This window comes from Aspergillus vadensis (assembly GCF_003184925.1).
Source record: "Aspergillus vadensis CBS 113365 unplaced genomic scaffold BO88scaffold_26, whole genome shotgun sequence".
In the NCBI taxonomy this organism is placed as follows: domain Eukaryota; kingdom Fungi; phylum Ascomycota; class Eurotiomycetes; order Eurotiales; family Aspergillaceae; genus Aspergillus; species Aspergillus vadensis.
In genome coordinates, this window is record NW_020292064.1 from 271,358 (window position 1) to 297,872 (window position 26,515).

General features: G+C 47.8%; 9 protein-coding genes across 9 annotated transcripts; 5 read left to right on the forward strand and 4 right to left on the reverse strand.

Annotated features, from left to right (window-relative positions):
• Nucleotides 1-1,121: 1,121 nt before the first annotated feature.
• On the reverse strand, nt 1,122-3,536 carry BO88DRAFT_471584 (sodium/calcium transporter; the record flags this gene model as incomplete). The annotated part of the gene is made up of 11 exons (XM_025711703.1): nt 1,122-1,474; nt 1,524-1,597; nt 1,640-1,859; nt 1,907-2,217; nt 2,265-2,297; nt 2,344-2,591; nt 2,639-2,680; nt 2,728-2,775; nt 2,821-2,887; nt 2,934-3,470; nt 3,533-3,536. 11 exons carry the CDS (start codon nt 3,534-3,536, stop codon nt 1,352-1,354), a joined length of 1,707 nt encoding a protein of 568 aa, XP_025559011.1. The 3' UTR covers nt 1,122-1,351.
• Nucleotides 3,537-5,016: 1,480 nt separating this feature from the next.
• On the reverse strand, nt 5,017-5,451 carry BO88DRAFT_145488 (uncharacterized protein). Its single transcript, XM_025701486.1, has one exon. The coding sequence runs from the start codon at nt 5,339-5,341 to the stop codon at nt 5,117-5,119; it is 225 nt and encodes a 74-aa protein (XP_025559012.1). The 5' UTR covers nt 5,342-5,451; the 3' UTR covers nt 5,017-5,116.
• A 1,897-nt stretch (nt 5,452-7,348) lies between these two features.
• Nucleotides 7,349-8,009, forward strand: BO88DRAFT_145507 (uncharacterized protein). Its single transcript, XM_025701487.1, has one exon. It carries the CDS (start codon nt 7,453-7,455, stop codon nt 7,813-7,815), a length of 363 nt encoding a protein of 120 aa, XP_025559013.1. The 5' UTR covers nt 7,349-7,452; the 3' UTR covers nt 7,816-8,009.
• On the forward strand, nt 7,868-9,652 carry BO88DRAFT_349287 (uncharacterized protein; the record flags this gene model as incomplete). The annotated part of the gene is made up of 4 exons (XM_025703446.1): nt 7,868-7,954; nt 8,019-8,056; nt 8,111-8,136; nt 8,190-9,652. The coding sequence occupies 4 exons, from the start codon at nt 7,868-7,870 to the stop codon at nt 9,650-9,652; spliced, it is 1,614 nt and encodes a 537-aa protein (XP_025559014.1).
• Nucleotides 9,653-10,319: 667 nt separating this feature from the next.
• On the forward strand, nt 10,320-12,009 carry BO88DRAFT_349192 (putative MFS transporter; the record flags this gene model as incomplete). Its single annotated transcript, XM_025703442.1, has 6 exons — nt 10,320-10,655; nt 10,725-10,773; nt 10,855-11,093; nt 11,191-11,587; nt 11,672-11,803; nt 11,909-12,009. 6 exons carry the CDS (start codon nt 10,320-10,322, stop codon nt 12,007-12,009), a joined length of 1,254 nt encoding a protein of 417 aa, XP_025559015.1.
• Nucleotides 12,010-12,193: 184 nt separating this feature from the next.
• BO88DRAFT_490866 (transcription factor domain-containing protein) lies at nt 12,194-14,816 on the reverse strand (the record flags this gene model as incomplete). Its single annotated transcript, XM_025712816.1, has 4 exons — nt 14,517-14,816; nt 14,325-14,453; nt 13,022-14,210; nt 12,194-12,970 (listed from the first exon to the last, which is right to left on the reverse strand). Exons 1-4 carry the CDS (start codon nt 14,582-14,584, stop codon nt 12,194-12,196), a joined length of 2,163 nt encoding a protein of 720 aa, XP_025559016.1. The 5' UTR covers nt 14,585-14,816.
• A 1,132-nt stretch (nt 14,817-15,948) lies between these two features.
• Nucleotides 15,949-16,669, reverse strand: BO88DRAFT_407848 (uncharacterized protein). The gene has a single exon (XM_025707549.1). It carries the CDS (start codon nt 16,655-16,657, stop codon nt 16,409-16,411), a length of 249 nt encoding a protein of 82 aa, XP_025559017.1. The 5' UTR covers nt 16,658-16,669; the 3' UTR covers nt 15,949-16,408.
• A 1,181-nt stretch (nt 16,670-17,850) lies between these two features.
• BO88DRAFT_428889 (uncharacterized protein) lies at nt 17,851-18,431 on the forward strand (the record flags this gene model as incomplete). Its single annotated transcript, XM_025709107.1, has 5 exons — nt 17,851-17,940; nt 17,974-18,132; nt 18,154-18,177; nt 18,286-18,329; nt 18,383-18,431. The coding sequence occupies 5 exons, from the start codon at nt 17,851-17,853 to the stop codon at nt 18,429-18,431; spliced, it is 366 nt and encodes a 121-aa protein (XP_025559018.1).
• A 5,092-nt stretch (nt 18,432-23,523) lies between these two features.
• On the forward strand, nt 23,524-26,136 carry BO88DRAFT_428890 (putative C6 transcription factor; the record flags this gene model as incomplete). Its single annotated transcript, XM_025709108.1, has 4 exons — nt 23,524-23,939; nt 23,999-24,110; nt 24,232-24,938; nt 25,044-26,136. The coding sequence occupies 4 exons, from the start codon at nt 23,524-23,526 to the stop codon at nt 26,134-26,136; spliced, it is 2,328 nt and encodes a 775-aa protein (XP_025559019.1).
• Nucleotides 26,137-26,515: the final 379 nt, after the last annotated feature.

The window sequence follows — 26,515 nt, forward strand, 5'->3', positions numbered from 1 at the left end:
AAGCCAATGTTAGCTTGATTCTCTACAGCTGCAAGCCATAACAATAAACAGATTTGAAATGGTGTTGGAACATACCATTCTGGTGGTTCCAAAAGCACATGTGCCTACCCATTCGCCCCCGAGCCATGTCTTGAAAAGAAAGCCAAGGACAGTCACACCACATTCAGTGTAGCTGAGTAGCCCATTATTTAGTCACTATAAACCAGGCTGTCAATCTTACAATAAGATAATTCGGCCGTTTTCTGCATTGTTATCGCTACCGACTTGGATTTCCACCGTGTAAGAGCAACCAGAGTGCGCATTTCGCCAGCGCCGGCAGGTGAAAAGTAAAAAAAATCATCTCTTCAAGGTTCAATGGTGATCATAACTCAGCTCTGGCTGGTTGAGAGCCAGCTGTCTGCAGGGGTCTGCTCGGTTGCTTCAGAGAGTGCGGAAAGTAGGATAGTTGTCTGGCGTATCTTCCGTCAATTGTATGTTTGCATGGAGTATGGTGGACCATTGTAGATCGGTTGTGTTCTTTGTATACTATTCAAGGCAGTAAGGTAAACAATGTTAGAATAATGTGTTTAGTTAGATTCAGGTTTCAGATGGATGTGGACCACTCTCTGGAAAAAGATGCTACAAGTGGCAGTGGATCTATTTAATTGGATAAATGTGTGAGAACATTCGGTCCAATATATGTGGACGTTTAAATAAATACTCTATGGAATGGATCATCTGAGACTGTTGAGGAGATTTGCTCTGGTTTTATAGTAAAATCATGGCATAGATCATGCTTAGTATCAATGAATGGTTAGTACATCTTAGGTCTGAAGGTATAGGACTTTCCACCAGAGATGGTTGTATGTAGTGAGAAGGCAGAGAGGAGAGGAAATGCGGGACTTTTTATATATGAGAAAGAGTCGATGGTAATTCAGTTGGTTTTTCAACATCTATTCATTCGAAGACTAATTCATCGATGCGTTGTCTGGTTGATCATTGATGCTAGTCATGCAATGTATTCCATAGGATAGACATTCAATATATAGCGAATGAAGGGTTACACTTCACTATAACCGGACCTGCTGTCCTTAGGGCTAGATCCGGCGTGCACTCTAATAGAAAAAAAAAGGCTAGGGAGTTCCCAACTAATGAAGTATCGATTATTGAATCAGCTAGACATTAGTAAAATGCATTGTATCTTCCATCAGCAGTACTTTTTATCGACAAACTAAATAAGACGAGTCATGCAGTTGGTATCCGGCATCACATAATAAAATAACCAAGAAATGAAGAGATCATGACAATAATATACACGTCGAAGAAGAAAATATTCATCCTGCTCCCACTAGTATGACTATGGCAGGCTGCCCTATGCGCTGGGCTCAGTCTTGGAGGGGTAGAACCAGGCGGCCACGGCTATGATGAGGTACATCATCATTAACAATACGCCCTCCAGCCAGTGCGACTTTCCGTCGGCAATGAGGTAGTTGACCTGCGAGGGTTAGTCGATGCCGACATGTAGCGGAGGGTGAGAGACATACCAAAAGTACAGCCACAAAAAGGAGAATAACCTGGAAGGCATCGAAATACAGAGTCATGTCGTCGTTACCTGCTTCTGTCAGTATCACATCATATCCGTTTAATCAGTCAAACTTACCCATGCCCCATCCAATCACGATGATCAACGGAAGCACCAATAACGCGATCTGCATGCTGGATCCTACCGCCACACCAATGGCCAGATCCATCTTATCCTTGCATGCCACAGTCACGGCGGTGGCGTGCTCGGCCGCATTACCCACAATAGGCAGAAGGATCAATCCGACAAAGGTCTCAGAGATGTGTCCTTGGGTGGTGAGGGCGTCGATCGAGTCAACCTGAACAATTAGCTACGTGCTAAAAAAGAGAGAAAAGGGTGGCTTACCATAAATTCAGCGCACAGAGCAACAAAAACAGTGGAGATAACGAGGGTCAGGACAGCGACGAGAACGCTCAGCTGAGGCTCTTCCTCTTCATCATCGTCCGGTTCCTGCAATTTCACGTTCTGCGCATGCTCACCCGCCATGGAGGCGGACATCTTGCCGATCTGCGCGATACCACGACTGGCATCACCTTCGTTGATTTTTTGCCGTCTCTTCTCTACCTTGGGGCTGGGGGCGTTGTAGATCTCTGTGTGCGACTTGAGCTGGAAGAACAGATAACATCCGTAAACGACTAGCAGGATAACACTGGTGCCTGGAAAATGTAAGCTTACATACGACCGCTTTTGGAAAGATACATACCTCGTGACAAGGGTGCGACGCCCGTATCGCCAGCTGGAAACTGTTAGCTGCGTCAGAGGAACGATTCTTTGAAACTCACCATCGGACCAAGCGTGGAACGCCGTGGGAATGATCAAACTTCCCACAGCCAACGCTAGCAAACTAGCGGCGATCTGAGCAACTACGGGGTTGAAGTGCTGCTCCAGGCGGTCGATACCACCAAAGAAGAAGCACATGCCCATGACCAGAAGCAGATTCGAGAGCATACTTCCGATCAGAGATGTTTGGACGATGGTGACTTCATTGTCAACCAGAGCGATAATGGCAACAATAAGTTCGACCGCGTTACTGCATCAGGTTAGATCAGAATAATGTAGATGGGGAATAGAACTTACCCAAATGACGCATTGAGCAGACCTCCAATTGTCTCACCCGTGCTGTGTCTTCATTAGAATGATCCAGTCAGAACTTTGGATCAACATACCGCATGGCAATCTCCTCTGTCGCGTAACTCAACATGGCTGCAAGGGGACTGTTCATGTTAGCTGAGAAGTCACACAGGAGAGCGAAGACTTACATGATCGCAATAAAATTAACCACAAAGACAGCCACTGGGCTAACACCATTGACATAATTCAACGCAACTATCAGAGTCAGTACTGCAGCTTAAAACTCTGGTGAGGTACTTACTTCCAACAGGCGCGGCCAGAAGCAAAACATTAATCCAAGAATTGAAGATCGTAGCCTTCAGTTGTCCCATGACGGTGAAGTTGTGCTTCTTCTTCATCGGCTTGCCCGAATCAGTAGTCAACTGATCATCTTCGGGCTTGAAGGTGTTGCTCAAGAAGGTCCTTCTCTTTCGCGGACCCTGCAGGTCTTCGGGCTCGTCCTGACGCGGAACATTGATTGGAACTTGACTATGCATGGAAGGGTCGGTGCCGACTTTGTCATTGCTGTCGCGTCCAACCAGATCAGTGCCAGCAGACTGAGGAGGGAAGCTGTCTGCGTGCTCAGGGCCGACCAGGCCATCGGTCATGTCTCTCCGTCGGCGGCGCTCCTCGGACAGGCGTACTCCGCCCTCGGACAAGACGGGGGTGAGTCGGTTTTCCAGCTGGATAGAGTTGGTGCGTCGGGGCTGTCTGCGAAACTTCTTGAACGGGTTAACTGAGGACGGTTCGCCCTCCTGGTCATACCAGGCCAGTTTCCTGGCATGTCGTTTGTAGATATCTAATGCCAAGATGCATGTTAGCGATGGTCGCGGGCGGAAAAGGGGAAGAGATAATACATACGCATGTTAATAGACGTGAACTAGTTATCGATGGATAATGGAGCAAGAACAGTGCAGGGATCTTTGGGGTCTATGTACTAAATAATAATTAGGCACCATGTCAGCGATGATATATGAGAGACAAAATTAGAAGGGCGATCGACGGAGCCGCGTTGTTGAGAGGCGATGAACGCACATGGCGTCCCAACAGCGCGGTACCAGCAGTCATTCATGCTGGGGTCCAATAGGCAAGACAAAGAGAAGCAATAGACTCACTGACGTGGAGTAGCTAAGTGATAGACTAGACAGCAAAAAGAGCCCTTGTTGGAGGCTCAAGTGTGGCTGAAGTGGATTCGTGAAGACTCCGCCTCGAGTGGCTGTCAAAACTACTACAGTCGAGCTGGAGGGGATTCAGTTTGGTTTGCGACAAACTAACTGCGCCGTCGGAGATATTCCAAACTGGGTCCGATGTTGATGCGATAATTATAGGAAGAAAAATTAAAGAGCAAAAAGGAGGGACGTCGCGCGCAGAAGCAGCCAGCGATGTAATATATAGAGAAAAAAAAGCCTAATATTGCGGGAATGCAGCAAGACGGGGACTGTGCAATGACAACGGTAACGAGCGACAACAGAGTCCAACACAGGACTGGATGGAAAGAATGACACTTCACAAACTGCAAGGGCAAGTGCCGACAGAGACACAGAAACCTCACACACAACGTTTGAAAGGAGAGAACTGCACAGGAGAGTTCCAAGTTAATTGTCGTCACAACTCATTATTTGGTTAAAGTTGCTGCTCTGAGCTCAGCCACACAACTACCGCTAGTCTACGCACAGGCAGGCCTCTCATTTGCTGGATCCTCCCGATTTATATGATAACCCCCAATTGACCCATCGGCAAAGAGGCATCCCGCAAGCTCAGTGGCTACCCAGCTGGCGAGTGGATGGAGCTTTGGTGCTTCCAGCCCCTGGCGCTTCTAGAGAAGGCAATTGACAATCGGAGAACCCCCAACAAGCAACCCGCCAAGCCTAAGATTGCCTCCGAACTAACGAAATTTGGCTTCGCTTTTGCGAGCGGAGTGCGAAATTCATCATGATGATGTCTTGGGTTCTTGGCTGATCCAGGGGCACAAAGAGCACAAAGGGCCCGACAGGAGAAATTTCACCCTCATCGGGCCTCTATTAAGTTGCAAGCATGCTGTCTGTCTGTCAGGTAGGACAGGTAGAAGATCTATGGAAATTGGGCAGCAGTATGGCCATCGCTAAACGCTGTTGCAAAGTCTCTTTGAGGGTGAACCGCGACAGAATGGCCCCATTTGCCAGAGGATCTGGTGGTTGTCGTAATCAAAGTTAAAACTTTGGCGAAGCAATTGCAGCCCCCTGGCTTGTTTCGCGCCCGCCCCATGTGGTGGTCGCTGATTGGTGACACTCCTTACTCAGATATTAGATAAGCGGGGGAGTGCCTGACCGCCACATCTGTGGCTGTTGGTGACTGAGCCACATGTATCAGCCACAGCATATCCAGCACACTGCCACACGCACCGCCACAAGTAGTCAGTCCCGGCTGCTCCCACATGGCTCATAGTCACTGTGAGGTCAGTCAGTCTCATTGAAGTTTGAACATGGCTATCTCCGTCAGTGTGATCCATCTGCCGCCGTTCAGATCAGGAACCACCGTTACCCTGGGGATAGAGAAATGCACATGTTGTACTACCCAGCTGACATTCTGCCCAAGCGTTGTCGATCGGGAAATGTAACTCCGACCACTATAGACAAACAACGAACTGAAGTGCCGGAAAAGTGCGCACCAGGTGCTACAAAGACATGTCATGCAGAGTGGTGGCCCTCACCGGTGCAAGGTGAGGACTGCGACAGATGAATCGGCCGCAGTTGGTAGCCATCTCCCAGTGTGTGGAGTCACACAACACAGCGATCGTGGCGCCTACAAGCTCCAGCAGAGCAAGCCGATGACGTCCAACGGTGAACGGCAGGCTGGATCGGTGAGGCCGCCCTCCAGCCTCATACCAGGTGTGGGGTGATCCCCCTTGCTTTAAAGGGGGGGGTTGGAGGGGAGAATGAGGTCATGGCAAGATGATGGATGAATGATGAGGGATGACAACACCGACAGAGACACGGTCAGTATGGTAGGACGAAGAGAGACACCATCACAGTAATAAGGAGAAGGCAAAAAGAGAGAGGCAAAAGAATCAGGCAGTGGACGGGCTGTTATTGGGTTGACGAGGAAGCCGCTCGATGATCTTTCAAAGCTTGGTATCCCGTGAAGCTTGGTATCCCGTGAAGCTTGGTATCCCGTGTTTTTGTTTCGGCAGCCGATCACAGCTGATGCTTCCGGATAGGGGACGGGCTGGCTTCGTTTCTTTGTAGTACAAATTTCTTTGACTCCTAAGTGCAGCGGCATTTCCAGTGCAACAGACCCCACGAAAGGGTGCCTCGAGGAGAGGGAGATCATAGTACCGTATAAGCGAGTCAGACTCCTGCTCCACCAGAGGCAGAGCTATTGAAGACTGTTTGAGAATGACGGAGGTTTATTTAAGCCGAACAGCGACCATTTCTCCTAATTTACGTCAAACACTATAGATAGACACGGCTAATCCGGAAGAATGATTAGAAGCCGTGGGAAGCAAACGTGGATACATCGTACACCAATGCAGATGAAGCGATGTCAGACAAGCAATGATGAAGCTCCATCGGGGTGGGTAAAAGGAAGAAGAAAACCACTGCAATCAAAACAAAAAGTAATAATAATAAATAAATAAAAGAAACTTCTGGTGAGACGATCAGTTGCCATCCATGTTTCATTCTCCTGGACATGAATTGTGGATCCCAGAGTTGGGATTTGTTACCTTAAAACTTACCTAGCCTTACATTAGTTTACGGCCCCTCGGGGGTGGTCAGGGCCGCCAGACCCTTAGACCCTGCCAGGGTCCGAGGGTCTTTCCCCTTCCCCATTACCGTCTGATACACGGTATGGTCAGATTACCACCACAAACCCAACCATTTCAATGCGCTCTTGGCATTCTTGGCAGAGGCCCGCTCGGTCCGGCAGACTCCTCTTTTTGGCAATGCCAGCGCTGCTTATAGGAGAGGTTTCAGTGGAAGGTGTCAGAAGTCATGGAAATAGTACCAGAGTGTCTGACTTTGTGCACTAGATGTGTCTCAATGTTTGAAAGTGTGTATTTAAAACCAACCAACAATTATATTTCGAGTCTCGAGCAGACTTTCATCTTCCCGTTTCCCATCTTTGGCCCTGAGGATGTGCAATGAGTGAGCCGTCCAGGAGAGAATCCCAATAAACAGACGCCCCACAGCACGGAGAGGGAGGAAGGGCCTGAGAGGTCAATTCCCCAGCGACAGGGACGGAAATGGCGAGAGGATGAGCCCGGGAGTTGCCCAATTGGACCGGGTCAGGAACAAGGAACCAGGCTCGGCATGAGTCTGGACCCGTCAGAACACTGTATTACCGCCCGTATCAAAATCCCCGCCAGGGTCCTGAGCCAATCATCCCACAGGGTCCTGGGGCTAGTTTCACCCTTTCAGCCCACTCGCTTTCTTTCTCTGCTCTGTTTCGCTCGTTTACCCATGGTCCTTTCCAGCCAGTTCTGGTTTTTTTCAAAGTGGAATTGAATTTACTCCAACGCCCACTCGAATGCTTGACGGGAAGAAGAGATTCACAAGAAAAAGGCTTGTCTATGGAAATGAGAGACGATCCATGACACTGCCACATGGAAGAGTAAGATGGTAGCATTGAAACTAGTAACTATGGAAGTGAGAAGGATAGCAGGATAGCCCCATGGACCGGACAATGGATTGTCCACCCTGGAGATCAACATCGACCGGAACTCCAATCACAGCGGAATTTACTATTTTTACAGCGGAGGGCGTCGTAAGCCTGAACATCCGACAGGCACACAGCCAACAACGATGGATACTGAGAGTACTGACTGTTTGTTAGTGAGTGAGGCAGGGGCCGGGGCCACTCGCTTCCCCCGTCATTCGCCTCCTCCCCCCCCTTCTGGTACTGGTTATTTCCAAATACCCCCTCCCTCCTCTTCCTTCTCTTCTCTTCTTCTTCTTCCTTCTTCTCTCCATCTTCTTTCTTTCTTTCTCTCCTTCCCAGCCACTTCATCATCCATCCAGCCATCGCTATATCCACGGCGCCTTGTTTCAGCCGTCAGTCACTCGTTGTATACTTCTAGACTTTCTTCCTCTTCCTCCCTTGTATTTCAACTCTCCTGTGGAAAGTTGATAACTCGGGAACTGCAGTACTTTCATCTGCAGATTTAGAAACCAGCTACATTGAATTCGGACTCTCGCTTCACACATCACTGTTCACATAATGAAGTTCTCTGCTACTACCCTTGCTGGAGCTTCGCTCCTCCTGGGCCGCGCTATTGCTGCGGACCTGCCTGCCATTGAGGCCAAGGTATGTTTCCGCCATCCGCCGTAGGGCTGGAGGTCAAGTTACTAACTGGTTTGGTTGGCTATAGAGCAACAAGTTCTTCTACTCCAACAATGGCACCCAATTGTGAGTTATCCTACTGCATGGTCTGGTTTTAACTTTCTTACTGACCCTTTCTAGCTTCATCCGTGGCGTTGCCTATCAGCGTATGTAGCTCAATTGTCAATGGCGCCTCGACGCGCAGCTAACCCGTCACCAGAGGACTACACGAGCAACGGCACCGACTCCTCTAACTCGGACTACACCGACCCTCTGGCTGATGCCTCCACCTGCAAGCGTGATATCCCCTACCTCCAGCAGCTGCGCACCAACGTGATCCGTACCTATGCTGTCGACCCCACCAAGGACCACACCGAGTGCATGCAGGCCCTGCAGGATGCTGGCATCTACCTCATCACTGACCTGTCTGCCCCCTCGACCTCCATCAACCGGGACGACCCCCAGTGGAACACCGACCTCTACTCTCGCTACACCAGCGTCGTCGATGCCTTTGCCAACTACACCAACGTCATCGGTTTCTTCGCCGGTAACGAGGTCGCCAACAGCCAGAACAACACCAACGCTATTGCCTACGTCAAGGCCGCCGTCCGTGACATGAAGGCCTACATCAAGGCCAAGAACTACCGTACCTCCCTCGGTGTTGGTTATGCTACTGATGATGACTCCACCATCCGTGACGACCTGAAGAGCTACCTGGTCTGCGGTGACTCTGACGACCGCATCGACTTCTTCGGTTACAACATCTACGAGTGGTGCGGTGACTCTTCCTTCAAGACCTCCGGTTACCAGGCCCGTACCGAGGAGTTCAAGGACTACCCTGTCCCTGCTTTCTTCTCCGAGTATGGCTGCAACAGCCCCTCTCCCCGTACCTTCACCGATGTCCCCGTCCTCTTCGGTGACCAGATGAACGACGTCTGGAGCGGTGGTATTGTCTACATGTACTTCCAGGAGGCCAACGACTACGGTCTGGTTTCGGTCGACGGCTCCAGCGTCAGCACTCTCAAGGACTTCTCCAACCTGTCTTCCCAGATGCAGAAGGTCACTGCTACCGGTGTGAACAGCAACAGCTGGTCCGCCAGCAACACTGCCACCCCTACCTGCCCCAGCGTCGGCACCGCCTGGGAGGCCACCAACACTCTCCCCCCCTCCCCCAACGAGGATCTCTGCTCCTGCATGGAGGCTTCTCTGTCTTGCGTCGTCAAGGACTCTGTCAAGGAGAGCAAGTACGGTGACCTGTTCGACTACATCTGCGCCAAGGGTGACTACTGCGACGGCATGTCCAGCAACTCCACCACCGGTGACTACGGTGCCTACAGTGTCTGCTCCACCAAGCAGCAGCTCAGCTTCGTCATGAACCAGTACTACGAGAAGCAGAGTGCCAAGGCCAGCGCTTGCGACTTCAGCGGTGATGGTACCACCACCTCTTCCAGCGCCGCCACTGGCACCTGCTCTTCCCTGCTCAAGGAGGCTGGCACCGCCGGTACCGGCAGCGTTACCTCCTCCCCCACTGGCGGCGGCTCTGTTGCCAGCGCCAGCTCCAGCACCTCCGAGGGTGCTGGTGCCGGTCTGACTGCCCCCAACGCTGTCCAGGTCGGTAGCTGGCAGCTGGGTGCCTACGCGGTGACCGCCGTTGGCGCCGCTCTTGGCATGATCCTGCTGTAAGCGTGAAGCGGAGGTGTGGGGGCCATGGAAGCATGGCCCGTTAGACTGGTGGATTTGTTAGCCGTACATAATTGAATCCGTTCTACTTTGTGATTATTCCAAGTAGCATTTAATGCACATATTTTATATCACTACTTTTCCGATACTCTTTTAACTGTAACAGTTAATCACTATAACACTATAGATCGGTATGATGTGTATGGCTGTATGATAAAGTTCTTACCTGTAATATGCAGCTGCAGACACGCGATCCAACTCCGAAAGTGCGTGTCAACGGGCGTCGGCAGCGGATGCCGACTCGGTCAGATGCTCCGAGCAGACCGAGCCAGCAGTTCGGCCACACAATCGGCAGGCCGAATCAGGCAGAGTCTGCACGAGATATATAAGATAAGAAGTATCGCAGATAGCAGAGTAGATAGTACCCAAAGATTCTTAACCCAATTCCATTATAATACTTCATAGAAGGGACCCCATGCCGGCCATGGCTCCCGATCTGGAATCCAACCCAACTCTACCAAAAGAGGCAAATACACAATCACCGCCAGCCATTGACCACAATGACACTCCCAAATCACAACAACCATCGATCAACGAAAAGCCCACAGTAACAAGAGGTTATGACCTCCCCTTCTGGCACAAATCCATCATCCTCTTCATTGTCTCATGGATGACCCTGGCGGTGACCTTCAACAGCACCTCGCTGCTCCCCGCCACCCCCGAAATCGCAACCCGGTTCAACACCACCGAGGAAATCCTCAATGTCATCAATGCCGGTGTATTATTGGCCATGGGCTTTTCTTCCCTGATTTGGGGTCCCATGAGTCGCTTAGTCGGTCGTCGCATCTCATATAACATCGCCGTTTTGGTGCTGTGCGGGTGCTCGGCGGGTACGGCCGCCGCTATCAATTTGCCCATGTTTACGGCGTTTCGCATTTTGGGTGGATTGACGGGTACCTCGTTTATGGTTATGGGGCAGACCATTTTGGCGGATATTTATGAGCCTGTATATCCCTCCTCCCCGCTGTATTGGTATGTGGTCTGGAAGATGAGTTAATATTGTCTGTATGTATAGGTTGTTAGAGGAACGGCAGTGGGTTTCTTCATGGTAGGGACTGTTGCGGGTCCGGCTATTGGTATACCTACCTCTCCCTACTTATACCCTATAACTTCAATAGTATATAGGGCAATGTGAGCTAATGAAGTAATCGCAGGCCCCTGCTTCGGCGGCATCATCGTCACCTTCGCCAGCTGGCGCATTATCTTCTGGGTGCAAGTCGCCATGACAGGCTTCGGCCTGATCCTCTCACTGATCTTCGTGCCTGAGATACCCTCAGCAGATGCAAAGATCATCACCACTACCACTGCCACCAGCAGCACCACTCCTCCAACAATGAAAGAAACCACTCTTCGCATCCTCGCCGCATTCAACCCCATCCACATCGTCCGTCTCTTCATCTACCCCAACATCTTCCTCGCCGTACATATACCCCCTCCCCTAACCCTCCCCTTATCCTATCCAACATACTAATACCTGAAAGGACCTAACATGCGGTTTCCTCTCCACCTTCCAATACGCCATCCTCACCTCCGCCCGCTCCATCTTCAACCCTCGCTTCCACCTCACCACTGCCCTCGTCTCCGGCCTCTTCTATCTCGCCCCGGGGGCCGGGTTCCTCGTGGGAAGTATCCTCGGCGGACGTCTCTCAGACCGCACGGTCCGAAACTACATCAAAAAGCGTAACGGAACCCGTCTCCCCCAGGATCGACTTAACTCCGGCCTGGGAACATTATTCTTCGTCCTCCCCGCCGCGGCTCTCGTCTATGGGTGGACCCTGCAGGAGGAGAAAGGCGGCATGGTGGTCCCCATCATTGCGGCGTTTTTTGGTGGCGTGGGGCTTATGGGGACGTTTAATGGGTTGAATACGTATGCTGCTGGTATGTCTTTATTTTATCCCCTTCCTAGGATGTATTCATGTGTGTATGGATGCTAATGTGTGTGGGGTTGGGTTTGGATCATAGAAGCACTCCCCCATCGCCGATCCGAAGCCATCAGTGGGAAATACATCATCCAGTATTTATTTTCGGCGGGGAGTAGTGCCGCTGTTGAGCCGTTGATTGGGGCGATTGGGGTGGGGTGGACGTTTACCATTTGTGAGTGATCTTTTTCTTTTTTCTCCATTTATCCTTCAGTCCGGGATTGATGGTGTGTGTGTGTGTGTGCGGTGATGGTTGGCTAATTGTTGGCGTGTGGTGTAGGTGTGTTTTTGTCTATCATTGGGGGCGTTTTGGTGGTGGTTATTACCCGTAAGGGGTTGGATATGCAGAGGTGGGTGGAGAGGAGGTGGGGGGAGGCTTAATCTCTCTCTCTCTCTTTCGGTTGTTGAGGGGTTGCTCAGGTTATGAGTTGATGTCTTTATGGGTATGCTTTGCATTGGGTATGGTGTATGGTTCATGATAGATAGATAGATAGATAGACGTGATACACAGATAGACACATAATGTAGTTGCATGTCTCTGATTCATAGTAACTCTGGCTGCTATTTAGCTATACCCCTGATACACATGCTCCTCATTCATATACGTATCTACCGGATGCAACATGCCCAGATCAAAATCACTCTGCGCCAAAAAGTCCTGCATCGTCGGCTCCATAAACGCCATCGCCGTCGTGAACCCGCTCGTCGCATCTCGTACTACACCCCCCTCTAGCACCCCCGTCGTCATTGGGTGTAGTCCGAACTCGGCTGGTCCCATCGGCCCCTCGGCTATACTATGCGCTGTCAGCGTCGTGTTCGATGACGCTGGAGTCGCTGCTGCTGTTGCGGCTGCGGACGCGGCCGCGTCTTTGGCGGATACCGTCCCCGGCCCTATCGCTGCAGCGGCGTTCCGTCGACTGCGGGAATCGCGTCGTCGCTCGCTCAGATATCGGTCCAGGCAAACTTTGACCTGTTCCAGGTTGATGTAGAATTCCGATGCCGCTAGGTTGCCGTTCTCGCTCATTGAGCGCAGGACTTCCATGCCGGTTTCGAAGGCCCCGAGGTCTGCTGGGTTGCCGACGGGGGTGAAGCTGGACATGGCCAGCACGAGTGCAGAGGAGAAGAGGTAGTGCGCGTGGAAGAATCCGAAAGTTGGTAACGTGCCGTTGATCCATCGGGTTAGGATAATCGAGTGCGAGTGCCGTGCGGCGTGGATGCAGGCTTCGCCGAGTGTGAGCACCGGCTGGGAGATCTCTTCGATGTCTTCTGGTCGGGCTCCGTCCGCTTCGCTCAATTTGATCAAGATGTGGAGCAGTGTTGGGCGGGTGGTCAGAATCACACACTAGTTGCGGTCAGTTCATAAATCGATCCTATGGAAACTGGATTGATGTACCTGGTTGAATGACAGATGCAGCGAGCCTACCGGTGTCCGACTCATCTCTGGCTCCACCTGGTCCAGTCGCAGATGCTCGGGCAGGGTTTCCACCCAGTTCTTCAGCGCTTTCAAGAGCTTCTGCACGCGCTGGAGGAACGTTTCGCTGTACTTGCGGCGACTGTACAACTTGGCGATCGTCTCACCCACGATCCGTGCCAGGCTGATATTGGCCTTGAGATACTCGGTATCGGAGAACTGCTCCTCCTGTAACTGCGCCGGGGTGACGTTGGACGGCATGTCTAAGTGGATATCATCATCCAAAATCTGTGACGGTAGGCCCATCTTCGATCCCCACATGCGGTCGAAGATGTAGATCGTCCACCAGATGCGCACCCGGTGCTGCCTCTCAATCGGATCGATCAGCTGCGACTCGGGGACGTTGTGGTTCATTCCAATCGACAATCCCAACCGCATAGCGCTTCCAATCAGAACATAGGCCGAATGACGTCGATTCAAGTAATACGAGAATAAAGACATCAACAACAGCGTCTCCAAATGCGTGATGCTCGTCCTCTCCGGCAGCACCTGCACCAAGCTCAACGCCCGCGCAAAGTACTTGGTCCCCGGTACTCTAGAACCCGTGGATGGCTCATTTCGCATGGAGTAGGCCTCTCCAAACGCAAATAGAGCAAAGAATTTGCACTGGTTGACCTTGCACTCAAAGTCGCCCGTCTGGTAAATCTCCTCGAGCTTCTCCAGCGTCGACTTACGCAGCACCAGATGGTAAATGAAGCTGATCTGCCGCAGCGCAATCTTCAACAATAGTCGCGCCTGGTGCAAACTCGGCCACCAGATATCCCCCGTATTAGCCGCGGCGATATTCTCATCCCGAACATACTGCGTGCGCGTAATATGCGCTGTCGCATTACTCCCCGTCAAGAAGCGCCGGAAGCGCGTCGCAAAAGCCGTACATGCTGCCTCGCCCACGAAAAGCGGCGGCGCCGACGGATCGTATGGGTGGAACCAAGCCCGGTCCCCGATCAAAGGGTTGCGCACGTTGGGATTATTGCTTTCCGCTTCATCTGGCGCCTCTGCCGTTCGCGACGGGCCGCCGCCGCGCCCGTCTTCGGCCTCGGTCGCATTGACCGAGGAAGGGGTCGGTTGTTCTCGCAGGCGTCGGATCTCGGCCTGCAGTTCGTGCAGATAACTGTGGAAAACTCGATCAGTCTAATTCCCGGCTACTATAAAAAGTCATGCATGACGTCCGTCCATCCCCGAACATCGTGTGAGTCACAAGAGTGTTAGTTTTCGTTGGACTGACCTCTCGCTCACTTTGACCTGACGGTCCCGAGGTGCGTATTGGCACTCATCGGCACAGCCAACCTGGCGGCATTTGGCGCAGGGCTGGTCGCCAGAGCATTTGATTTTGTGTGCGTGACATCGTTGGCAGCTGGATTTGCACGATAAGATTAGCAGTGATGCTGAGAGGGCCACAGTAGAAGGGCACACTTACGCAACAAACTTCCTCCGTTTCGGGCATTCGCCCTCTTCGGTCGCTCTGGAATGTTTTCTACGGTTCATGAGTCATGACGATGCCCGATTTGATGTATCAGGTCCTGAAATTGTCCGCAAAAAGACAAGTAGATAACCGATGCAGAGGATATGCTGATGAAGTGGATGAATGAGTGAGTGATGAATCGAGTTGTTCGGACTGTCGGCGGTCGGTTCAACATCGCCGAGCCTCAGGCCGAGAAGTCGCTTAGATAAGAATCAACACAACACAGCAGACAGCAGGAGCATGAATTAGTTGGGCATTTGTACATTTCAATGATGATACGAATGATTAGTTAGACTTGATACACGGATATAATTGACCAACTGGTCTGGCGGCGAGGTACTAGTATGGAATACTACTAGCAACATCCTCCGGTCCTCAATATAGTAGAAAGCACGGACATGATGATATATATATATATATGATATCTATCTAGGCTGTTTAACTGCCGCTGAGTGCTATCTCTGTGCAAAACACCAACTACTACTCTTAAGTTAGTAGCCCCATGCCTGTCTACTATGGACAAGCAACTTCGAATTATTTCCTACGCGCATTTCAGGTTAGCGCGTCCTACTCCACAATCACTGTCAAATGTCCATCTACTCTGTACAAACTTTGGACCGAGTGGAGCCTCGGAATCAAGATCGTCTCGGGCGAGTTTCAACCGGTTTTGAGGGCACACATGAAGCAAGTCCGCGACCAACACGTGCATTCCACACCTGAAAAATCATCACCTCCCATCACGGTGGCGTTACTGCAGCGCGAATGCAGTGTCAACGCGCCAAGGGCGCCACAGCGATCCTCGTAAGCCTTCTACTTCGCAAAGCCGCCCTGTGGAGAGCGTTCTTCCACCACTCCGGGTGATTATCTCCGGCACTCGGCCGTTGTGCGGACACCGGAAAAGCTGTGTGATCCGAGACAACACCAACATTGAGCCCAGGCAGAAAGCCCCATTGGACTTGTCAACGGAGATTTCCGAGCGATATATAAATCCGGCACACCCGATCAAAGTTTCGCAGCCGCTCCGGAAAAGTTTCTTAGACGTGTCACACAGCCGCAGGCAGGGAAGGGAGGGTGCGACAGGCGGGTAAACGATCGAGCCCCGTGTTGATGACCATTGCTTCAATTTTCGTCCAATTCAATTGGCCGAAGGGAAGTAGGAGATCAAAGCAGTAGTGTAAGCCTGACAGGAACCGGAGTCTCGACTGAACGCAGCTCGCTCAATGTGGCCTAAGGGGCAAAAAGCAAGATTAGTGTAGAGTTAAAAAGTCGGGGAGCTGAGAAAGAGCGACAGTGGCTGCCCGCAAGCGTGCACGCTAACGCGGGTCTATCTATGCGGATTTAATTTCCAGACCCCGAAGTGCGCGTAACCCTTCCAAGCCTTGTCCAACAGTATTTTGTGCGCGTACCCCCCACGCTGCGAGAGAACAGGGGCTGTAGATCATCCAGAAGTATAAGACAAGCCATACAAGAAATAAATCTACCGATCGCAGAGCCCACAGGACGATTGGGAAGCCTCGAGCATCGGGTCCACCCCCGGGGGCGGTTGCAAGGGTGCTAATTCTGGGAAGGGTGCTAATTCTGGGAAAACCGGTTGAGACTGGAGGTAAGATCAGGCTGAAAGTCTGGAATACCTTGATTAGCGCATTGGCAAGAGGGATATCCGGGATTTGTGTGCCGGTGCCACAAGGGAGGGAAAGGAGACTACTAATTAGTAGCGAAGCGATGCTCGAAGCTGGCTGGCAACAATGCAGCTGAACCCGACTGCCTCATCGCCACCTCGCCTTATCCCCCCTTCCCATCTCTGCGATCTCATCGGCGAGATCGCGCATGGGATCTGGCATCCAGATTCATGCCCTTGCTTCATCTCTCTGCGATGCTCCAGGAGGAAAAACTGTTGGTCCGCGTTGCAGGAAAGAGGGTCGCAGAGTCAGCCACATCCCCATACGGAACCATTTTCCATGCCAATCGTGATGGTGGTTCCGAACTTCAGAACTACTTGGGTAAGTTTCGGCCGATGGAACGAAGCATATTTGAATGGTCGACTGCCCCCCCCAAAGTGAAGGGTTCGTATATTCTGGTTCAGTGGACATTGGCATTCCTATTCCCCCTTCTGCAAGTCATGCGAGCGGAAAGAGAATCTTGGGGGGAAGTTGAGTTGGCCCTGTTGGTCAGGCAGACAAACCAGTCACTTCCTTTCTCTCCAATAATCTCTCTCTCCCTCCCTTCCCGATCTTCTCCCCGCCTCGGCCGAAACATCCACGGCCTCACTGGTCCAGGTAGTATCGACCTCAATCCCCGTCACATTCTTCGTTAACCCCCTCGATACGTTTCTATTGCAAAGTGCCTACTAGATATCTTCTAAGCACGGACCCTGTAACATCACCTTCCCGCCTCCTTGCTCAAGACGCGGCGGACAACAAAAAGTGTGTCCCTGAATGTCCACCATGAACCCCCTCTGGACGGCGGACGCGAAGAGAGTTCTCGCTATTTGAAAAAGTGAAGCCCTAACCCCCAACGGTCTCTTTGCCTTCTGGCTAATGTCTTGTGTCATCTTCAGTGCAGACTGATACTGTGAGCCAAAATGTGCCGAAATGCTTCGCCACGGAGCCTCCTCCCTAGAACGCGCTCGTGAACGATTTCCGACCCAAAGTGAAATGCAGAACGCGGCTCGCCGAACGTCATCTAAGGTTGTACTGATGGCACTGGCTAGTCGCCCATGACGTTGGCTGCTCCGGGACGGAGTACCGGCTATGGTCGGCCGCCTTGTCCACAATCTGCGTCGAATCTTCGAGAGCTTATCAAGTTCTATATCCGCAGGCCCACGAGCTCGTGGATTGGAGCCACTGCAAATTGGTCTGACACCTACAGACTAGGCCAAATGGAAACAAGAGCAAAATGGGGAAACAAGCTCACTGTGAAGCCTCCCACATGATACCACTAACATCAGTGTCGATGACTAGTAGCTTCCTCGATCCGCATGACATCCATTCCATGTGTGCTTGGTAAATACTGGTCGATTGCAGAGATACCCGACCGGCTGGATTGTGTTAGGATGGCTAGTGGTACGATCAGTACATTTCTTTTGCAAATATCACTGCTTGACGCGCCAAGAGGCCACCAACTAGCGGGGAAGAATCGCCTGGGACATACTGCATACTACGGCGGTTAATAGCGGCCATCGGGCAAATGCGTTGATGTCCCTTTACCGCTCTACATACCGCATCCGAATTAGGATCTCATGATACTCTGCATGATGCTGTACGGATCCTTTTTCTAATCATCATTAAACATGCCTCCTTTTATTGATCTTGAGCTATATAAGGCTGACATCATCAGTCTGTTTCATCAGGACTGTTCTACAGCTCGTATTGCCTCTATTGTTAAGGCATGATACCACGTACGAGTCAGCAAGCATACAATCAAAACCAGATTAAGTAGTTGGGATGTTAGCAAGTATAATTATACAGTTACTATTGATTTTTCTTTACATAACTGGATCAAGAAGTTATTCTTTGAGAAATACCTCTCTGATACAGAGAATCTATATACTATACAGACTGAAGGATACACTGTCTCTTTATAAATACTTCAGCAAATCTGTACGGAGCAAGGCCTCGTCCGATAAATAGATAATTTTAGTAAGTATTAATTCCAGGATGATATAGCTACAAAGCACCTGCTTAAGATATATAATAAAGGAATTATCTAAGACTATAGATAAAAGCTTTTATTTACTTATATATATAATAAATATCTTATTATTCCAAGGTCTGTACAGAGGATTATTATATATTAATTTCTTATTAATTGAGATCTTGTAGATATTGGTTATATAATATTTATTATATAATTACACCTGAGGCTATATAATAATAGAAGAATAATATATAACAAAGTCATAGTTTATATATAATTCCTGGACCAGATTATATCTGGTCTGTGGACAGTTATATGAAGCTAGATCCGTATAATATCTAAATTTATACAGCTATTAATATATACTCTTATTATATTATCTGGATTTATATTGGCATTAATACTTGTATATTAGTCAGTATTGTACAGCAATATCTTGACATTATATATAAACAGAAGATTATCTGTAATAAGATTTATTTAGATTATAAATTAGAGATATCTTTACTTACTAAAGCCCACTGCTATCTTTAAAAAGTATACAAGCCAGAGATTAAGGTAATATAGTATTATATCTTTAAATCCAGTATTATAAATCAGAGAATTAAGTCTTAATAGGTACAGCTAAATAAATTATTACTTTTTTAATATTATATATATACAGACAGACTAATCCTTATTTACTTCTATATTAACTAATATAGAACTATTTCAAGATTTTGATTAAAGTAGGAGACTTCTCTAAAGATATAATTCCAGATTAGATTACTTTGTACATAGTTTACATACCTATTCTTCAGACGCAGGTCTCATTGTATATATATACCTGGAACCAACACAGTATCTAGAAATAATAAGAGAGGCCATATATTATCTCTGGTTAATTATTCATAAATTATTATTATCTAGAATATATAATTAATTATAGTCTTTTTATATATAAAGAGTCTCTCCAGCAGCTAAAAAACTCTATATAAGACTAGAATATAGCAGAGTATCTATCTACAGAAACTTTAAAATAATATTAAAAGATCTTACTGGGGCTGGGCTTTGACCCTGAAAAACTATTACTAGTATATCCAGATAAAGCAGAAGCCTCTTTTTATATAATCTATCTTAGCTTACAGAAACAGATAATAATATATATAAAATCAGATACTAAGCCTGATCTGATATTATCTGAAGTACTAACCAGGACCTTTAATTAGATTAAATAACAGAAATTAAAATAATTATCTATAATAACTATATACTCTTTATTTACTATTCTTTTTACTTTATTATTTATTCAAAATCTTAAGATTCTACTTTTTACTATACAGAATAAAAATCAATATCTTTTATATAAAATATTACTTATTTAAAATATCTTTTATATATAATAACTCTTTCCTAGACTTCTTATTATTTTATTACTGGCTAATCTTATCCTGCTTATTTTCTACAGTATCCGACCTGCCAGGCAATTAATCCTGTATTTAAGTAGACTACTTATATTAATCTTATTATATTACCTGAATCATAATCTGTATAATCTAGCTTATATATACAGACTGCCTCATTTGGTAGTAGTCCTTGTACAACAGTTTTTAGAGAAAAAAATATCCGCCAGAAAGCCCTCTTATACAAGAAATCTTCAAAAGATCTAGCTGGTATAAAGATTATTATTCATTTCTATCTGTATAATATACAGGAAGGGGAATCTGAAGATAATATTTTAATTATTATATATATTCTATTAGATTTGATTTTCTATTCTTAATACTTATATAATGCTAATCTTGTTATCCTACAGAACAGGTACAGACTTATATTAATAATTATATATTTAATAATTTTAATAACTTCTTTTGAGATAAGCTGCTTTCCTCAATAACTAACTATATATATATATATAGTACAGGGGATTACTTCTATTTATTAATAAAAATTATAAAGAAGCAACCAATCTTTCTATTTCTAACAGCTAGAAATAATATAAAGATCCTGGACTTTTTAGAAAAGTAATTCATACTTACTAATAAATTATATTAAATTTATATAATTATTCAGTACTGTATAATACCTTTCTCTATTACAGATGAGGCAGAAGAGACCAAGATTAAAAAGAAAATTATTAAAAAAAAAAATAATTATATAAAAGAGATTAATTATATAAAAAAATCAGGATAATCTTAATACTCTGGATACTAAGATAAAGGCTTTAAATATTTTATTAAAGTATTAGTTATCCCAGTCTCCCTCTCTATCTTATCGTACAAGGAAGAGATATGTGATCAGAAAAGATAATAAAAATCAGACAGCTAAATATAAATTATCAGATCTTTAATTATATATTACTTTACTAGATAGCAGAATCATGGGTTCATACAGCAGGCTAGGACAGGCAGAGTAGAATCCATAATAATAAAACTTTTATATATATAAAATAAAAAACAAACAGTTAAAACAGTGAATATAATATTAATTTAAATCTATTAAATAATCTCTATCTTCCACCTCTGCTTTCTATTAATATATTTATTATTATTACTACTACTATTACCACCACTACCACCACCACCAAGATATCTATATATATATTAAATAATTAAAAACAGATTACTGAGCTTGATTTCTTATCTATCTATCTTATTTCTATTATACAGAACAAAACTGACTCTATAATATATCTATATAGTAATAATAATAATAATATTATTAATAACTATTATATTAGCACTCCTCTCTCTCTTTCTAATCTGCTTACTAATTACTGTCCGCCTGTCCCCGCCCCCCCTAATCTTAAATAATACTGGATATTATTATATAAAAGGCTTCTGGTTAGTACCAATCTTATAATTCCTGCAAGGAATCTAGGTTGACTAGCTTTATTTATATATACTAATATAGAACTGCAAGTACTTGCCTAGCTAAGAATATAGTCTATTAAATTCTGATACAGCTAGATCCATGTTTATTAAATTATAATATATTAAACAAGCTATATTAATATCTTGCTAATATAATCTCAGAGAATTCATCCGCCAGCCCTGTATTCCAGATGCTGTGATAATACAGGAAGTATTTTTCCAGAATATTACTATTTATTAGACATATTCAGCAGTGCTTGTACCAACTGTAAATAACCTAATACTAATAGCAGCTATACCGTCTGAGATTTAATATAGAATATTTTATAGAAAGCTCAGTCTTCTATATTTATTATTAGCAGAAGATTACCCGTACCGGGGACCTTTTATACAGATCTGATTATTATAAAAAAAAAGAAGAAAAAGAAAAAAGTAATTATTATATCAGTATCTTTAATATATCCGGATTCTCCAATTAAAAAGAAGGATCCGGATATCAAGAAGATATTAATTATTAATTTTATTAATAATAAACCCATTATCATTAATAATGATTAGATATATACAACTGTTTTCTTAATTATTAATATATATCTGCACCTGCACCTGCACCCCAGTTGTACAGGATATCTATATATAATATCCTGGGCAAGACTTGCACCTCTTTGTGGTACTCAGGACTAGTAGCCATCTATATAGCGAAGCCAAGCAAGTCATCCAATAGTATACATACAGCTTTATATAGATATAGATAAGTATGTTAGATAAGCTACATGATCCAATCAGCTACATACTAATTCTGCCGGCAGTAAACACCAAAAAATTGCATTTGCCCGATGGCCGCTATTAACCGCCGTATGCATACGTACTGCGGCGTGGTTTGGTAACACAGACTCCCGAGCATGTGATGTTTAGCGACAAGCAGTACGCCAGAAGCCTTATCATCATCATTTGACCTCAGCACGCAGTTAAGTATCGCTCAAGGGAAGAACTCCCAACCAGCAACCATTCAGGCCTGTGAACATGTGATCACACTGATCTGTTCGCCACGCTTCCAGCCACCGCTTCATCCACTTCCAATACGGACACATGACCCTCCAAACGATCGCGGACAGTAGATGTATAGATGTCCGCTGAAATTTCACTCAAATTTACGTGAAAGAAAATTTCAAGTCGTCAACTTCTGCCTTCGATACTGAAATTTGCGAGAAAGCACGACCTTATCTGGCGTTTCCGGATCATTCTCTCGAGTTTCTTCAGCTTTCAATGTATCGTGGAACTAGAATGAGGGAGAAGGGACATGAGCCAGACATCAAAAAAGGAGGAGAGAAGCCACGAAAAGGGCACAGGTCACCGTAAAGAGACAATATCCATGAGCAACTGGTGGCGGATGATGCACACGATATACTGTTTACCTCGAATAGGCAGCAGCTTCCCCATGAATGCTCGATGAATCCGTGAGAATTGTCGCAACCCCTCCCCGATCCAAGGATAGGTGGTCGTGTGTCGACCCCATCGTTGACACCAGTGGCTCGCCAGCAAAAGAACATACAAAAAGAAGCAATGGATTAGCTAGCCACCAGGTGCCCCTGCGGTGTCGAGGTTGCGGGGTCTTTGCATTCCTCCCCGGGTGTTTAACTCTAAACTCCTTGTCTAGGCCTCTGGCACCGGTCTCGATGAGCTTTTAATTGGAGCCACTGAGCGACCTCAGGACGTGCAAGTGAGTTCAGACCACATGTACAATGCTGGTGGCGCTGATTTAAGATTGGAAGGGTGCCATCCAGGTGGTGCAGCGGCGTGCACAAATACCTTTCCTTGGAGCCGATGCAAAACTCGAAATGCTTCCATCTCCCATGTTTTCAAAGGTAACTTCTTGCTGATGAGCTGAATGGGAGGGAACGGGGACGTCCGCCTCAGCAACATTGGCACCGGGTTGGCTGTCATGCGGTCCCACGAGGTCGGGTCGCGCCCTTTCTAGCTGGGTCACGGGCGAGCTTCTCGTCCAAAATAAAAAGAAAATTAGGGAGGGCTTATAGATGAGAGAGAGCCTCTTTCCCTTGTTCAAAATTGCGGAGATGGAGGGAGCGAAGAACCATGGTTGAAAATGATAGCCCGAAGGACAGTCTTCTGGTTCCAATTCCACTTGGTGTTCCGGAGACGCGAGCCGATTTCCGCCCAACTTGTGGCGAGACCAAACCCGGCAGTTAACTCCAGCCTACCACACTTCTCCCTTGACCGGCTCTGGGTCCCTTTCGGCCAACAAGCGTTAAGCTGTTGCTATGAATCTGTGACACCAAAATCCGCCCTGTCCACTATTATTGTTCTCTCCTGGTCTATAGTGACCCCTACGCCCAGTCCTCGCTAATCACGAGTCTTTGCCCGTATTTGCTGTTGCTGGGTTCGTCCGTGCTATTGAGGGTTGGGACCAAGGGGGCTGACAAGTTTTCTCGCCTCGCCTCGTCTTGTCTTTGACAATGAGCGACAACAACCGGCCCCCTCCTTTCCCTTATCCCTCCTATTCATCGTCCGCCTCGTCCGATTTCCCGGACAGTGAATCCAAGTATCATAACTGGCCGGTGCCTCAGTATTCGCAGCCTGCTTCTTTCGGCCCGCCGGTCTCTTACGAGTCCGTCCCCGTCAGTCATGCTGAGACCCCCGCTGCTGGAGCCTCCCGGAGCGCTCCTGGGGATCGCACAGTGAACTCTAAGGTGGCCATCCCCAGGACTGTGAGCACGAGCACCTGGACCAGCAGTGGCCGAGTCAGCCGGGCTTGTGAGAACTGTCGAGATCAGAAGGCCAAATGTAGCGGTCACCGCCCTACTTGCCAGCGTTGCCAGGAGTCGGGCATCCGCTGCTCCTATGGAGATCGGAAGCGCGAAAAGATGGCCAAGTGCGTTTACGTGACTGCTTCCAAGTTGATCGATGAATCTATCTGACGGTGGGTTTTAGGCAGCTCAGTGATCTGACAACCCAGGTCCAGGTATACGAAGCCGTTATGCGAGAGATTGCTCCGAAGCTGGACTCGCAAACGGCCCAATATGTCGAACGAATTTTGCACGATGTAAGATCCCTTTGATCCATCCATCTCTACTTGCCGAACTCTCCCTCGCTATTCTATTATTCCTCCCTTCCCCTCTAGACCCCATTCCCAGCCCTGTTTAACATAAAGAAACCCATTACAGCAAAGAGACGACCATGACCAGCTCGGTGGCGCACATGGGTCGTCCTCATCATCGGCCGCCAAAGTAGCCGATGCAGCCCTTTTGGGGCACCCCTCACCAGGTTCTTCGCTGGCAGCTCTAGACTATACCAACGAAGACTTTAACCGTGACGAGAAGATACAAGCCATGGGCTTTGTGGGTGAACATTCCGAGATCGCTTGGATGTACAGATTGAAGCGCCTTCTGGAACGATCGAACTCCGCATCCCCCCGAGAGACCTGGGATCGACATTCGGTCTCCTCCGTGAATTTTTTCCTTGACGACTCGAATATTCCAGTTATTGATGATGTTGATCCATCTCAACGACCCCCTATTACGGTGGCTGACCAGCTTGTCGACAGCTATTTTCAAGTCGTCCATCCGACGTTCCCAATCGTGGGCAAGATGATTTTTCTGGCACAGTACAAGTCTTTTTACTCGGCTCCTCATGTACGGCCGGGTAAAAGATGGCTTGCAATACTCAATTTAATCTTCGCGATTGCTGCGAAACACGCGCGTCATCTGTACAATGACGTCGAAAATGGGACCGATGAGAGCTTAGTCTACTTCTCGCGGGCATGGAAGCTTAGCATGAATGATACGGCACTTCTCGAGCACCCGAATTTGCAGCAAGTACAAGTGGAGGGGCTGACTTCGTTTTACCTAATGTCCATAGGACAAGTCAATAGGTATGCACCTTCCGTGATTCTTCTCCTTGCGTTTCAGGGCCCATTCCTTGGTGGTTGCCCGCATTTCCCGCATCCTTCTCTGATTTGATAAAACCCGTCTCTCAGGTCCTGGAGAATTTGTGGTATATCCATCCGTTCGGCTGTCACGATGGGGCTGAACTTGAGAAGCGAGAGCAATGCGATTGTTCATGTGTCCAAGGAGACGCGTTATCGGGTATGGTGGTCCCTATATATGCTTGATAACTCACTTTGTGTCATGACGGGCCGCCCACCGAGCACCAATGATGTTTTCTGCACCACGCCGCTCCCAGTTCCTTTCAAGGAGGAAGAATTCATGGACAACAAGGTCGTCCAACTGATTGCGGATCACGAAGCTCGAAATATCTTCATGGAAACCTTCTGTTTGAGGGTTCCTGGTAAATCTCCCGACAACGCGGGAACGCCCGACTCTTTCCGGCTACAATTGAATACGTTCGGCAAACAAAGTGACCAGGTCGCTGCTGGCGCCATCGAAGCGCTCACACCAAACACCTCGCTCTATTTCCTTTATCATATTGACCTAGCGCTGATCATGCGGGAGTCGGTAGACCTGCTGTATGCTCCAGGGGCAGCTCGAAAGTCGTGGCGAGAGATCGAGGGTTCCATCTCCATGTTGCATGGCAAGGTTGAAGCATGGCTGTCTAGACTTCCGCCAGCCTTCCACTTCACTAAAGGGGCGCCCGCGTTCGAGAGGCAACGGGCGAGCCTGGCGTTTCGCTTTTGCAGCACCAAGATGCTCATTACGCAACCGTGCCTAAGCCGTCTCGCCCAACAGAATTACGGCAATGACCCGCCGGGACGATTTTGCGAGACCATGGCAACTGTGTGTGTCGACCTTGCCGGTCAGATGCTCGACTTACTGCCTGATCTCCCGGACCTCGCTTGGGTCTATGGGGTCTCTCCCTGGTGGTGCATCTTACATTATCTGATGCAGTCCACTACCGTTCTCATCATGGAATTGCTGCTGATGGCGAGACCCGGAAGTGCCAAGTTTCGGCGGGTGCTGGCGCAGGTGTCCAAAGCGACCGGCTGGCTGGCGGAGATGTCGACGAAAGATGCATCCTGCCAAAGGGCTTGGCTGGTGTGCAAGGATCTTATCGCTGAGCATGCCCCCGACCTTGGTGACATCGCCAGCCCCGCCGACCGTGGCAAATCCTGACTGTCCGCCCGGTGCAAACATTCCATGATGATCTCTCCCTCACACCTTGCGTTTCCGAAACAAGCCCGACAACTGACCGAAGGTCCCTGTCCAGTGCTGCCTTGGACTCACCCACTGTAGTGGGCTACTCCCCCCGTCAGTAACCATTAGTGGTTGCGCTGACCAGTGTGTCTCCGTCAAGGGAAAATAATTCGCTTTGATACGGTCGTCTCTATTTCCCTACACTATCTATTATCATTGGACTAAATTGGTACTGGAGTAGGTCTCATTCACACTATCTTATTTTCTTTCCCTTCCCATCTTCAATCTCCCATCTTTTTCCCGTCTTCTCTACCATCTTTTCTTTATTTCTTTCTTTCCCTTTTTTCTGTTTCTGCAC

Bases quoted from the DNA above. Each gene is read 5' to 3' on its own strand.
- BO88DRAFT_145488 (XM_025701486.1), bottom strand. From the start codon at position 5,341: ATGACATGTCTTTGTAGCACCTGGTGCGCACTTTTCCGGCACTTCAGT.
- BO88DRAFT_145507 (XM_025701487.1), top strand. From the start codon at position 7,453: ATGGATACTGAGAGTACTGACTGTTTGTTAGTGAGTGAGGCAGGGGCC.
- BO88DRAFT_407848 (XM_025707549.1), bottom strand. From the start codon at position 16,657: ATGCCAATGTCCACTGAACCAGAATATACGAACCCTTCACTTTGGGGG.